This window comes from Lepidothrix coronata, unplaced genomic scaffold (assembly GCF_001604755.1).
Source record: "Lepidothrix coronata isolate B3197 unplaced genomic scaffold, Lepidothrix_coronata-1.0 Scaffold46, whole genome shotgun sequence".
In the NCBI taxonomy this organism is placed as follows: domain Eukaryota; kingdom Metazoa; phylum Chordata; class Aves; order Passeriformes; family Pipridae; genus Lepidothrix; species Lepidothrix coronata.
In genome coordinates, this window is record NW_016690226.1 from 5414530 (window position 1) to 5428986 (window position 14457).

Genomic DNA, 14457 nt, shown 5'->3' on the forward strand with positions numbered 1-14457 from the left:
CCCAAAAATCTATTAGTATCCTGAAAGTCATGATCAGAAGAAATAAACTGTCATTTGTGGCTTCCTTTGATCTCACCTTTTCTTCCCATGGACAGATAAGTTCAGTCACTATCACTGACTTGTGTGACAGATCACACTGAACTTATGGGATTTGAACTCTGCAGCTAGAGGCCATATTACTCTGCCTCTTTGCTGCTCTTTACTCACACTTTAACTTTCTCAGATCCTCTCATTTGATCAGCTGTGAAACCTTTTACCCATAAGTCAGTAGCAGGGCAGTTCTGGGTGTTGTTTTTTTCCTGTCCCAAAGAGGAAATGGGGACAATCATATCTTTAATAATTAAAGAAGTCGGATAGCTTCATCTTCACATTGAGGTTCAGCATAGTGATTGTAGTCTTAGTTATTCCGTTTTTTGTTTCACAGAGAGAATTGGTTCATGTCTGTTAACTTCAAGTTGGCTGTGTCCACTTAGATATCAGAGTATTTCACTAGATATATCTTTTTATTTCACAGTGAGTCAGAGCTATGACTAATACAAAAAATTGTGTAGACAGCAAAAGGCAGTCTCACCAGTGTATTGAGAGAGGTTCTGCAAGCCAGAACAGACCTTCTATATTTTCTATGCAAAAGGCTGAGGAAAGAACTGACAGACTAGCAACCATTTTGGATCAAATTACTCTTTGCTCCCATTGAGTTCTTACTAATCTATTGTGTCTGGAGTATTCCTTTGACAGAACACGTTTCAAATTGTGCAAGCTTTGACTGTACAACTGAATACAACTTACTGTTTCACTTTTCTGTTATGCATGAGGATGCTTTTATACAGTGCTTCCTGTGATGTTCCCTCTGAATCTTGCAATCCTGGTTACTGACTTCATTCTCCCTGGCTGTCTTGTCAGGTTGACTCTGATTCTTGATGGCTGGTGGTAGAACAGCCCATTTGCATGAGAGCAGTATTTTATCTCTCTCTTCCACTTAATTTGACAGTGACAAACACTTTGCAGTTAGGCTGAGGAGATCACTTCTACAAACCAAACAACATAAAACCACTGGTATACATGAGGACAGAATCTGTACACACTGAAACATATGTGGAGTACTTTGAATATATCTTTCAAGTAAGTTGGTGATGGGTAACACCATCATTAGAAAGCACATCAACAAACAAGATAGTAGTTGGTGCCTCTTCTCTGTGAAACTGTTGACAAGTGGAATTTGGGAATCAAGCTCCCCACTGAAGTGTGTAAATTTTATGTCCTGGGAGCATCTGACTTCTCAAGTGAGTAGGCAGAGGTTCTTTTTCCTACAAAATCACAAGTGGGAAATCCATCTAGATATTTTGAGGTACATCGTCTGGGATTTGGAAAATCCCAGGATTTGTCTGTAAAAGATACTAAAAGAAAGCCTTCATTTTTTTCCTGTTGTCTAAACTGTTCTGCACTGCAGGTCTCTGTGGGCACATTCCTGATCCTCTGTCAGCAGATTGCTGTATGACTTTCTTCTATTTTCATGGTCCCAAGGCATAAGGAGGCACTGATAATTCCGCCTGCTATAGGGTAGCTGAGACGATAATGGTATTGTGAGTCTTTGTTTTGTTTTATTTACTATTACTTTGCTTTGCTGAGGAGCCTGACCCCAACTTTCATCATTGCTAGCTCAGAAGTACCATACCGATCTCACTGTACTCCTCTGGGTTGGAGGCTAAATACTGAAATGTACTACTGCCCCTTTCAACAGAAGTTCTCGTTATCAGCAAAAGATTAAGATATTAATCTAATCCAAAGAGAACCAAATTCCCTGCATGACATTTTCATTGGTCTCTCTGTGCTTATACCTCAAATTCGTTAAGTTTGGACTGTTTGCTGAAAGCATAAATTCAGTCTCAGTGCTTCGGTCAGAGTTTGTGTAGCAGCCAGCTCTAAATACTGGCTGTAAAGAGGTTTTCCACTAAGACGATGGGAGTGATCAAAGCATTTCTGCATGATTCCACCTATGTAGTATTTTCATTGTGCTAGTGGTTTCCATTCACATCCTGTGTCAAAATGCTTTAACCTTTTGAGATTAGAGGTTATATATCAATATATATTGATATACATAGGCCATTGGAATATGGCTCTTGCAGCCAGGAGAAATGTTTGGCCACAGCCACTTACATACAGAGACTGTGAAAATGTTTGCATTGTGGCTCATGGTTTGACTGAATGACTCTGTTCTAGGCACACTCTGCTAAAGCTCGAGCAGTGTCAGTGGCACTGCTGAGAACATTCATCTGCAATGTGATTACTGACTGTATCCTTCCTGAGATGTGAGCACTCTTGGAGGTCAACCATTTGGCATAATGATCCTTACTTTTTGTATAGAAAATTCCCACAACCACATCCAGTTGAATGTGCTGAGGACCACTGCTTAGTCATGAACAGTCTGAATGAATACAGGGAAAGTCCACAGAAGATACAATTTTGTTTACAAGAAACTCGATTTCTTCAAAATGTGTTGCTGAATGTTCTAATCCTATTCTTTCTCAGGAGCCCTTCTGATGTTGGACAGGTGAGGAGAAAATGAATTGACAGTGGATGCACTCTGACTGATATGCTCATGCACTGATGATCAAGTGGGCTGGAAGACAGCATATGCATGTCTTCAAGCATGCTATTGCTAGTTAAATTAAAAATCAGCTAATCTTGAGTGACAGGTTGTATGCAAAAAAATCTGGTAAATTTCTCTGGGAAGCATGTTGGGAATAATGCATTTTGGCTTCCTGTTTGCAGGAGCACCAGAACTTTTACTCCAGTGACATGTCCTTGGGCTACCTAGTACTTTCTGTGAAGTATGAACAGATTGAGAAGCAGGAAAATCTACGCCTGTTGCTGAGGTAACAGTGGCTGTTGTTGAAGCATATGTTACTGTGCTGTGTCTCTCATCTTACCTTGAGCTTCCTCTGCGTAGATATGGGTGTGAATTTCATGGCTTTCTTCTGGAGGGGACCACAAAGAAAACTTTGAGCCATTTTTTTGCTTGCCTTCCCCTCTGAGTTGCTCTCAGCAGTCTCCTTCAGGAAGCTGAAGTGGTGCTTGCAAGTGCATCTTTATAGTAGCTGTGTGAAAGATATCTGTTCTTCCCTCAAATAGGAAGTTGTTCTGGGTTTTTTGTTTACTTAGAGACATGTGAGTACTCTCTAGGAGAATATAGATTTCCTAATGGAGGACAGCCTAGCCCAGGCTTTGTCCTTGAGACTAAGACTCCCTTGAAGGTGAGCTAGAACATTTCCTAGGTTCCCAGGGCAGCCTACAAAGTGCCATAACCTTTAGGGCTTCCACAGAGAGACATTGCCCAGAGAGAGCTGCTGAATGAACTAGAGGAAAAATAGAGATGAACCTTGCATGGGTGAGAGGCAACACTTCAGAAAAGCTTTTTACCACAGTATGGGCTGGGTGAATTTCCAGTAGGCAACATGCTACTGGAATCAACAGTTGTTCTAATACAGTTGCTGCTGAGAAGGATTTGTCCAGGACTGAGGGAAAATACTGGTTGCATAGGAGTCAGCTACAAGAGAATCACTGGTGGGTTTCCATACTGTATGCAGATAATGCTTCAGTGCCAGCAATAATCTTAAAATAAAGAGAGAGCCTATTTATGAGCTGTGCCTGGGAATGTTTATCTGAGCCCCAAACCCTTCCCTCTAAGAGACCAAGGAAGAACAAAAGGGTAGAAATTCCTCTTTTAAGATATTTCATTATATGCAGTACTTTTTGCTCAGTAGCTTGTTTATAATGGTTTGAAGAGGATTCTGACAGCTCAATAGTTCTTCTTTCTTAGAAAGATATCTCTCGTTAAATATACAAATATAGAGGAAGGAAGCTTTTCTTTATCTTTATCTTTCTGGAACAATGCTACACCAATTTCTACCTCCTTTACTTTGCTTAGATCTGCTTTCCTAAGCTGTCTGTAACAGACCTTTTACAGTCTTTCAAGCCCTCATTATGTGGTCTTAGGAATCCTTTATTATTCTTTGTTCATGAATTGTATTTCAGCATTTAGATTTCTGTGAAAGAAAATCGGGGGGCAAAAGAAAAGCAAAATATTTCTTTAAACAAGAAAAGAATGCAAAGGAGCAAGAGAATAAACATTCCTGTTTCGTCTTCCTCTGCTTCCTACAACAAGTGATGAACAATAAGAACTGAAAGTACCTTGTTTTTCTAGTGACTTTATGCACCAGGCTTAAAATTAACCCTTTGGGATTTACTGCTTTAAGGATACTCTGAAGAAATGGATACTCTTTCTTTAAGAAAGAACCAGTGTTTTTTGTGTTTCCCTTCAGCTATGTCTCTAATGCCTTTTTTTTGTTTTGTGTCAGGACTCGTACTGGCACCAAACATGACCTAATCCCCATTTCCTGTCTGAATGAGTTTCCCAATGCTGTCCAGATGGCAAAGGTGAGATTGATGCTTGCCTGTTTAAGACCTCATTATTCCAAGTTATTTTCACTTCTGTCTTCCCATTTCCCTCTTTTTCTACTATTTCCCAGTAGAACTGTCATATAGTTCCCTCCTACCCTTCCATTTAGCTTCTCTTCTTTCTCTTCTAATTTTAGCTCAGATTTTTTGCCTGAAGGGGCTCCTGTCAAATAATTGTAAACAGTGCCTGCACTCTCATGCATGTAGCAAGCTAGGGCAAATGATAATCATGCTTCTGTTTCCCTCTCTTTCTCACTTGACAGCTACTGTGTGAGGATGTGAATGTTGAACGCTTCTTTCCTGTCCTCTATCCCAAGGTACAGTGTTCTGGTATGTCTGTATGTCACTTTTCCTTCAAGATCTGGCTAATGACATCCAGCTGATAATTTCTGTTTTCGTTACCTCAGGCTTCACAGCTTATTGTTGCATTTGATGAACACGTCATAAGCAATAACTTCAAATTCGGGGTCATCTACCAGAAACCTGGACAGGTAAGCTCCGTCAGATCCCACTATATGTGAGACAAAATCCAAAGAGTCAGTTCTCTTAGCTTAAATGTAGTAAGAAGATCTGTGCTGTCCAGAGAGAGTGGTGTGGAGGCAGCAGTGTTTGTGCAGTGCCGTGGTTCCCTTGCCATGCTTCTTCCACCCTCTGTATCCCTGGCAGCTGTGTAGATCTCTGAACCCTAACCCTAATGACATCTTGGGATTGAAGCAGAAGTCCCCAGCTCCATAGGCGGCCCAGATGAAGTTTGTGGAGGCAGTGATGTTGTTCTAGTGCTGTGCTTCCCTTGTCTTGTCTCTTCCACCCCCATTGTCCCTGGAGCTGTAGGCTTGATGGATCTCTGAATGCTAATCCTGACCCTAAAGGCAGTTTAGGGATGAGGCAAAGCTCCCCAGCACCATGAAGTGGCCCAGATGAGAAAGGTGTGGAGGAAGCAATTTTGGTGCAATGCCATGCTTCCCTTGGCATGCTTCTTCCACTCCCAGTGTCCGTGGAAGTGCAGGCTTTGTGGATCTCTGAACCCTAAGTCTAACCCTAATGGCAGCTTGGGGCTGAGGTAGGAATCCCCAGCACCATGGAAGGCCCAGATCAGAAATGTGTTTAAGCAGAGATGTTTGTTGGTTGAATTGTGCATAGAAATTACTGCTTGTTCTTTGTACTGCTTGTGCTTCTTACAAGTTCTGCTTTCCTTTTGTAGACAACTGAAGAAGAAGTTTTCAGTAACACAGTAGAGAGTCAGGGTTTCCTGGAGTTCCTGGATTTCCTTGGTGACAAGATTCAGCTGCAGGATTTCCGTGGGTGCGTACCCAGTGCAGCTGGAAAGCCAAACTGAGTCAGAGAACACTGTGCATTCACAGGCTGCGACTCTGTTAGAGCCCTGCTTTCAGAAAAGTGCTGTGTCCTCTGAATCCCAGTGCAGGTGAAGAAGCCCAGGATGCTTTTGTCAGCCATCGTGGCTGGAAACTAGTTAGGTGTCTGCTGGTATTTTCCTGGTATCTCAGTCTGACCTGCAGTATCAGCAAAGAATAATTTTATTTAACAAGTGCGAATACAAGTTTGTTTCATAATGGTATGGAACAGTACTGTTTTAGGCTCTTTCCGTGGGGCAGCCCATCCCCTCTGTAGTTCTGAAATATGGAGTGTGTTTCTCAGAAGAATACCAAAGAAAGTAGCATCTTTGAGGATCCCTGGTTTAGCTTCATAGCTTTTAGTAAGCTGGTACGTTCGCCAGCAGAAACACTGTGCAGCTTCAGTCAGTGCATTGGTTTGGGTAAGATTTGGTGCGTCACTATCACTGACTTCCTAAAAATTACCTTTGATAATGTTGATATACTACTGTTACTGATACTGTCGTTTTTCTTTCTGCTTTCTCATCTCTACTGCCTGACCTATGGCGTGGTATGGATTTGCTCAGGTTCCGGGGAGGCTTGGATGTTACCAGAGGTCAAACAGGCACTGAGTCAGTCTATACAAATTTCCGGGGGAAGGAGATCATGTTTCATGTATCTACAAAGCTGCCCTTCACAGAGGGAGATTCCCAACAGGTATCAGAAGAAGAACTACAACAGTGTGTCTAAGAGAGGGGGGATATTCGAAGAAGGACTGTGTAGAGGGCAGAACGACTAGCTGTATAATGTTGGGAATCATGGCTGGAGTAATGGTAAAAGTAGTGGTGAGGGGTTTGGTTGAACAGATGGGTTTGAGATGCTTGGCAGACGGGTGTTTGAGGCCCCATTGTACTGTTCTGCTCTTTTTCACCTGCCTTCTCTCTTTATTATTTTTTCCTCTCCAGCTTCAGCGGAAGCGTCACATTGGGAATGACATTGTAGCCATCATCTTCCAGGATGAAAGCACACCTTTTGTCCCTGATATGATTGCTTCTAATTTCCTACATGCTTATGTGGTAGTTCAGCTCACTCATAGCACCACTGGGGACACTCTCTACAAGGTAACCAGAATCAATAGATTCCCCTCTACTGATTTTGATCCTTGAAGTGGAAACCTGTACTTGGGCCTCTGGGAGAGGTACAGGTTCAGTCAGCTGTCATCCTCATTTCTTAAGTATCTGCACATGAAACTAGAGTGTTAGTTGTATGTTTTTCAAAGTAGCTGATGAATTTCTGAAGCTTGAAGCTTGGGAATAGAAACAGGAAGAATTCAGATAAAAGAATTTTGTTTACATCAAGGGACATGAGGCACAATTGATCCCACTTTGGGGGTTGTCTTGCTTACATGATGTAAGTCAGGTAAAATTCATGTCTGCATTTCTTCTGCTGTACCACACAGTGCTTAGAGCTTGCACTGCCTGAGATTGCAGGTCAGATACAGCTGGCTGGCCTAATCTATGGGATCTGAACCAGCTACACCTGCTTTTGGGGATCTCAGAACTGATGCCTATCTGGTAGGGAACAGCTACCTGTTAGGGCCCTCCAGTTGAAAGAAGTCCTGCTAGAGCTTATATTCCATATCTGCAGTCTTTGGATAAAGCTCTCTTTCTCCCTCCCTGACATGACTCTGTATGGATGTCTATATATCTTTATGTTCAACTTTCAGTCATGCTTAAAGAGCAGAAAATATAAAGAAACTTGCATTTGTGATGGAGTTTCCATTGTAGAAAGGTTTTAATCCGTGTGTTATGTCTCGTATTATGTAGGGATTTTGATTTGGTGATGATGAGTCCCTATGCCTTGGAGGTCTACAGGAACACTGAGAATACCAAAATTAGGACAGGATCTCCATCTGCTTTTTCACCGAAGAGGGTGTTGGTGGAGCAACCATCTCTCATTGTTCTGCTTTGGGCAGCCATTTTGTAGTGACAAATGAAAGCCTCGTGCTGATCAGGGGCATGGGATTCCACTTCTCTTGTTCTCTGTATTGTAGGGCACAAAAATTCACTACTTCTTCTCGGTAAACTCACACCTCTCATTGGCTCTGTGGCCCTGTGGCTCTGTGAATAACATTTATTTGTTGTTATTTTGAGGCAGTTGCAATTGTCATGACATTGTTCCCTCTTGAATGAAATAGCAAATAACGATATTGCTCCATTTCAAACATGACAAAAAAATAACTCTGAAATGTTGTGAAGTGCTTTATGTATCTGGTAAGATAGCTGCATGTAATTATAAGTAAGTGCTGTGAGGAGACAAGTGACTATGTAAAAGCTGGCCTGCATTACAGTTATTTTTTTTGACATTGATATGTTAGGTAGGAGCATGTTAAAAATAAAACAAACAAAACTCATGCATTTCCTTATTTCATACTGGGAAAATGCTTTTGCATGTTTATCACCTGTGACTCAGAGAGGCAGTGGCACTGAGATGCTCCTCTCAGTGTGCAGTGTGTCTCTACCAAGGATTCTCTGTAAAAAACAAATAGGTCAGTACAACCATGTTGACCAAAGTTGTTCTAGTGGAGGTAAATCTTGCAGCCTGAATAGAAGCATTTTTTTTTTTGGTAAATATACTGATTATACTGGTTATTATTAAAAATATTTTTTAAAAAAGCAGTCGGTTCAATTTTTTGTTGTTCTTGCTGTGTGCACATCCAACTGAATTTCTAGGAGATAAATCAGCACATTCAGAAACAAAGGGATGCACAGGATGCTGTATTAGATCTCTTTTGGGTATGTAAATTATTCAGAAGAGATCAGGTCTATCATAGTAGTTTGAAAACTTTGATAGTTTCACTTGTGTTACGATACTTTTTTTTTCTCCCTTATGTTATTTCAGGTTTCAGTCACAGCCCGAGATGATGTTCCCTTCTTTGGACCCCCTCTGCCAAATCCAGCCATATTTAAAAAGGTTTGTTTCTCTGGTCCAATGTTAGATGGCAGGAGGATATTGTACACACACTTAATGTTCTGAGTCAGTCTGGCTAAATGACTTTGGAGGTCCAAAGAGTAGTAAGCAGAGCTTTTATCATGTGATATTTTTATTACTGTTTTTATCTCCAGTTTAGTCTAGTCTTCATCTTATCTTACAGAGTGCAGAATTTCGTGAATTCCTTCTGGTCAAGCTCATCAATGCTGAGTACAGCTGCTATCGAGCTGAGAAATTTGCTAAATTAGAGGTGGGTCTATTACCTGGCTGCTTCCATTAAAAATTATAATTATATGTAGTTATAAAGATATTATTGTCAGATTAAGAAACTATAGTAAAATTTTTAACTTTTGATTTTGTGTTGCTTAAGAAAGGAAGATGAAATGTGATTAATACTCAGCTATGGGATGCTTCCTTCATATTTCATGGCAGGTGTGATAGAATATGAACAGGTGCATTCTAATGTAAAGGTCTAATCCTCAAGTAAGAATGGGAATGTGACACATACAGTTTGCTGGAGGAAATTCTGTATTAGCTGAAACTCACTATTATGGTACAGGATGCATACTGATATCACTGATTTTTGGTACCAAAATTCTGTTCCAGACTCTGCTGTTTGCCTGATCTGGAAAAAACATGCCTCTGTTTCATCAGCTGTAAAAAAGTGTCCTTTATGACTTGCTTTAGAAAGAGTTTAAAAGGGCTGGGTCTTACTGCAATAATAACTGTGTCGTAAAACTGTAAACTGTAACTATGCAGTTAAAACACTTCGTACTGTTTGAAGTATTTTCATGGGGTTTTGTTGTTCTTGTTGTGGCTGTTTTGGGAATTTTTTGTTTGGTTGGCTGTTGGGTTTTTTTAAGAAGGATGTGAGACATTGAGAAAACAGGGAAAAAATCCTCCGCTCCCGTTAAAAGATATTCTCATTTCCAATGCCGATGCAGGAAAGAACACGGAGTGCCCTCTTGGAGAGCCTTTTCGAGGAGCTGCAGCTTCGCAGCCGCAGTATGATGGGATTACCCACAGGGGAGGATGACAAGATAGAGAATGGCAGTGGGGGCTTCCTGGAAAATTTCAAGGTGAGCCATCCTACAGAGCTATAGTGTGGTGCAGAATTCCATACTGGCCTGTAGAAGTCAAACTCTTTGTGCTTCATGCTGGTGTCTAGTGTCAGATGGGGTTTTATTCTGTGACTTACAGAAAAAGGAATCAGTGTTTGCAAGTGGAATTGTAATAACTAGTAGCAAGGGGCTTTTGGTTCCTACAGCAGATCTCCTCCAATTCATTTTCGTTATAATTGGAAGAGTTGCAAGAGCTACTACAAGAGAGTTTCTAAACTGTCTCTGGGTGTCATGGCTGGGCTTCGCGAACAAAGATTTGGGAAGGGCTCTACCCACGTTTGTTACAAGCGCATTGGTGGCTAAAAAGGCCAATATGAGATAGACACGTCCGGTTGCAAAAGGGTCTCTGAGTGTACTGTCTAGAAAAACTGTGATGCTTTACTTACTCTCTAAAAGCCAGAGTTATTTTATCTTTGTTCAGTGTAAATGGCATGGTGTTGTTTTGTTTCAGTTTTTTAATAAGTCAGGATCAGGTGACAGAACATTGTTTTGAAAGTGATCAAGATGATATGAGAAAGCAAAGTTTTTATATGAATGGGCAAACTGAGTTTTGAACTGGTTATTCAGAGAGAATCTGATGTCAGTTCTGTCTGGAAAGAAGTGTTATGAATAGCATTTCTTCAGATGACCTCCACCTGCTTTGGATGGTAGGCTGGTTAGAGTTACTAAGGGCTTTGAAACGAATCCATTCACATACAGTTTCTTTAGCTATGTGCATAGCTTTGGTCAGATCTGGGATGCTTTGGTGAGGTGCATTTTTACATACAATCAATCTACCCTGCCTTTGCTACTAACCATGAATTTTATACCCATCCATGTCTTACTCTAGTTACCCTAAAATATCCCTTTTCTGACTTCTAGCAGATACTGTGGTTTGCATGTCGTGTATACAGATGACCTTTGTAAAAGGCTGGAAAAGGCTGAGTAAACTCAGAAAATGGCTTTTTCAAATGCTTCAGATTTTGATGTCTGCTTTCCCCTTGCAGCCAGCACTGAAATTCATACAAGACTGAACCTTACAGTCTTGAACAGGAGTTTGATTTTGCATTTTACAGCCTGTACTGGGTAGGACTGCTCCAGTCGATGCTGTCTTATCCAGTATGCTGGGATACTGGTAGGGAATCTCGAATTATTGCAAAAGGACACGGGAAGTGAAAGTAGAGAATATACTTGAGGAAGAGTTCCTCCCTGGCTCTTCCCAGAGCTCCATGCATGAAGTAGTATGGACAGTATCTAAGATGCTGCCTTCTAGAAATTAGGATTTGTGTGGTTCTGATGTCGGTCTGTCACAACTTTCCACTCAATCTGTGATGCTTCTCATACTACCCTACCGTGTGCATGTCTATATGTGTATATCTGTGTTTGTCTGTTTCCCTGCCTCCTTCCTGTTCAGCGGGTGATCAGAGGCCGCAGCCAGAGCCTGGATACCATGGGGATATCCATGAGAAAGCAGCAGCCAGCCACCCTGCCCAGCCGCCCAGCTACAGCTGGCCTTGCCCTCAGCCAGAGTGTCGCCGAGGGCCCTAAGGCCATTGCTGCGGTAAGGTATTCGGGTGGGCTGTAAGAAGAAAACCCGGCATACCTTTGTAGCCACCCATACATTTTATTTCTCTTTCCCTATTAGTTTGTCCTCTTGTACCGCTGTGAATCTTTTTGTTGTATCATCCCATTTCACAAGTGGTGAAAGTATGTGTTGCAGTCTGTTTTGTCTGTGCCTGTCCTTTAGCCTCAGTTCATGTGTCAGCTAGAGCTGAGATTGATGGAGACTGGGAGAAGAAAGTCAAACATGGTTCTACTTTTGACATATATCTCTGCTATCCTGGATTAGATCCTGTACCTTGCCATATGCTAAAAAATGTATGCACTGTGGTTTGACCAGAATGGTACTGTATTGTCATATGGCAAGAGCTGAGAACATAAGGACACTAGAACTGTTTAACTTTTTTCAATTTCAACAATCAGATTATTTTCTGTAATATAAACAGGTGCACAATATATATTCAAGGTGCTGTTTTGCTGTAAATAGAATTTGCATGTTTGGAAGAAACAGCAAAATTAATAAAGTTTGGGGTGAGAAAAAGAATGAATATTTCTAGTCACTATCAAAGTCTTTCTTATTTGATAGGGATACTAAGCATATGTGATCAGTGTGAGTATAATAAATCTGTGACAAATCTTTCCAGAAAAAGATCCGTGTTTCCAATACTGAAAATATGGTTACCTTGGCCAAAGTACATCCGGCCAGTTGTGGTCTCTGCACTAGTGATGTCAATACAGGCAAACTACAACAAAGGCATCTCCGAGTAAGCCAAGAAGGTGCCCTTCAGTGGGAAGATTTCTTGGTTGCATGCGTTCTCTGTGTCAACACAACGAAGTCACAGCCTATTAATGACTTGGGTTTGCTGCCTCCTCCACACCTTTAACTTCTTGATTTCTTTACCTTTCTGATTCTGCCTCTCCTCTCATCATAAGGGGGATACCTCCCTTCCAGAGCTCCTTTCTCTGTATACTGGCTGTGTTCTGCCTTTGTTTCTGTATCTCTCTGTCCCTCTCTCATACCACCTTTGTAAGCCCTGGCTGCTCTTTCTCACTGACAGAAAGTACTCCTTCTTGCAGAGGTGGAGCCGAGCCATGCTATTGTATTGCAGAGTAAAGGAGAGGATCTGGATTCATGTCACAAACTCCTCTGCCACGCTTCCAGTTCTCCACAGTTTTTCCTGTCTTGTTCCCCTCCTTCCGTTCTATCACGCTTTCCTTTTTTCTAGTCTTTTGCCTTGCCTGGTAGGAGCCCATCACGTACTCGAGCCAGCCGCTTCCATGGGCGACGGAGTAGTGCCATTGGCATTGAGAACATACAGGAGGAAAAGAGGTATGAGCTGTGGGAAGATGAGACAAAGAGGGTAGAAAAACAGGAGGAGATGAGAAAAGGAACATGAAAAGGCACATATAAAGACAGAAGGGGAATTGACAGGAATGAGAGCTGAAATGGAAATGGTTGGAAGAAAAACCTAATTATCAGCTACTGGAGAAATGGACAAATGACAGAAACAGACAAAATTAAAAAAGGACATTTGGAAGTGGGGAGAATCAGTATTTGAGGAGGAATGGAGGAAATGGGTGGAGGAATATTGTAAGATCGCTCTTAAATATTTTACAGTATGATCCAGGACTCTTGAGTCTCCTCTTCTGTATTCACCACTTTTAGATAACAGTCAGTACTTGGTAAAGGGATGCTTGATTGTTTGTTTCCATGTTAAAATGTTCAAACAGGCAAAACTTCTTGTATCTTAAAGAACTTTCTTTTTAAAGCATTAAGTCAAAAAGACTAGTGTTTAAGTCAGATCATCTGAGAAATAATTATAACTAATGGATAAAATACAGGTTCAAGGAGTGATTTGGCATATTTGACAGAATTATAACCATTCAAAAGTTGTCTACTGGTCACCAGAGATTATTTAGATAAATCATAAATTTCTCTCAGCTCTAGCTGAGACACCTTTTTAAGATTATACAGAGTCTCAAAAGTCACATGAGTACTGTGCATCTAATATGCAATTTTCCCAGTTGCAAGAATTCCAGAAAGCAGGTTAAAGACTCGATGTAGAAGGGAAAAAGTAATCTTTAATGTGGAAACCAGTGATTTTATGACAGAAGGAAATTAGTACATATTCTGTTCTTTCTTAATGAGGTACATATGACCTAATCTGAATAAAAATAGTATAGAATCTACTTGGAGAAAAATCTTCTGAGACAACTGCCCTGTTGCCCAGTCTAAGCCAACACAGTTAGCCACAGCTTCTCACTATTTTAATTACTTTTGTAGTTTAGGCAGTCGTGTCCCTCAATCAATTACTTTGTGTTCAACAAGCTTTTCTATCCCCTTGAAGAATCTGTAAAACTTTTCTATCATAAAGAAAATGCCTGGATTTATTTTCTTCTTTTTTTTTTTTCCCGCTCTTTGCTAGGAGGAACTGGTAAGCTGTTTGGCTTATTTAGCTTTCTTTTTGCATATTTGTAAACTTAGATATGAGGAACAGGGAGCCTTAGCTTGTATTTTGTGAAAGACTTTTTGGGTCATTCTTGAAGGTGCGGTTTCACTAGCAACTGTTCTGTTCTAACAGTTTGTTGCTATTGAAAAGCAGATGTGATACTTCCCCTCTTCCCCTCTCTCTTTCAACTACCCAGTTCTGACTGTTCCTTGTGATGGCTCAGATGCTCAGTGGATCTTTCATGGAACCGATTCAGCCCACTAATCTAAGAGGAAAAGTATCAACTTGCTTTCCTTGATAATTGTCTGCCAGATTCTGCCATGAACTGGCTCATGGAGAAGTTTGATGGGTATCAGGACTGATGGGAAGTGCACTCAGTAAGAGTGAAGGAGGCTGGAGCATTCTCTCTTTCTGGCAACAGTGAGCTCAACGTGTGACTTCACCTGAAGCTGTAATTTAATGATATGCAGGCTTTGGTGACGGAGCTGACCCAGTCCATCCCACTTGTCCATGTGTTACAGAAGTTTCAGGATTGTTTTAATTTTAGAATTTTTGTCAGGGTAATTTCCA

The 14457-nt window shown here is 41.1% G+C and overlaps 1 protein-coding gene across 9 annotated transcripts in view; it reads left to right on the forward strand.

Annotated features, from left to right (window-relative positions):
• LOC108497236 (rap1 GTPase-activating protein 1-like) overlaps window positions 1-14457 on the forward strand; it is a 46462-nt gene that overhangs the window by 18600 nt on the left and 13405 nt on the right. For 6 of the 9 annotated variants that reach the window (XM_017814693.1, XM_017814690.1, XM_017814692.1 and 3 more), the window contains exons 7-18: window positions 2770-2873; window positions 4356-4434; window positions 4719-4772; window positions 4863-4946; window positions 5657-5757; window positions 6374-6503; window positions 6752-6907; window positions 8688-8759; window positions 8941-9027; window positions 9722-9856; window positions 11292-11438; window positions 12664-12767. In XM_017814693.1, the coding sequence (XP_017670182.1) occupies window positions 2770-2873; window positions 4356-4434; window positions 4719-4772; window positions 4863-4946; window positions 5657-5757; window positions 6374-6503; window positions 6752-6907; window positions 8688-8759; window positions 8941-9027; window positions 9722-9856; window positions 11292-11438; window positions 12664-12767 (1253 nt within the window). The remainder of the gene's footprint in view (window positions 1-2769; window positions 2874-4355; window positions 4435-4718; window positions 4773-4862; window positions 4947-5656; window positions 5758-6373; window positions 6504-6751; window positions 6908-8687; window positions 8760-8940; window positions 9028-9721; window positions 9857-11291; window positions 11439-12663; window positions 12768-14457) is intronic. The other 3 variants (XR_001874721.1, XR_001874720.1, XR_001874719.1) reach the window with 1 other exon arrangement.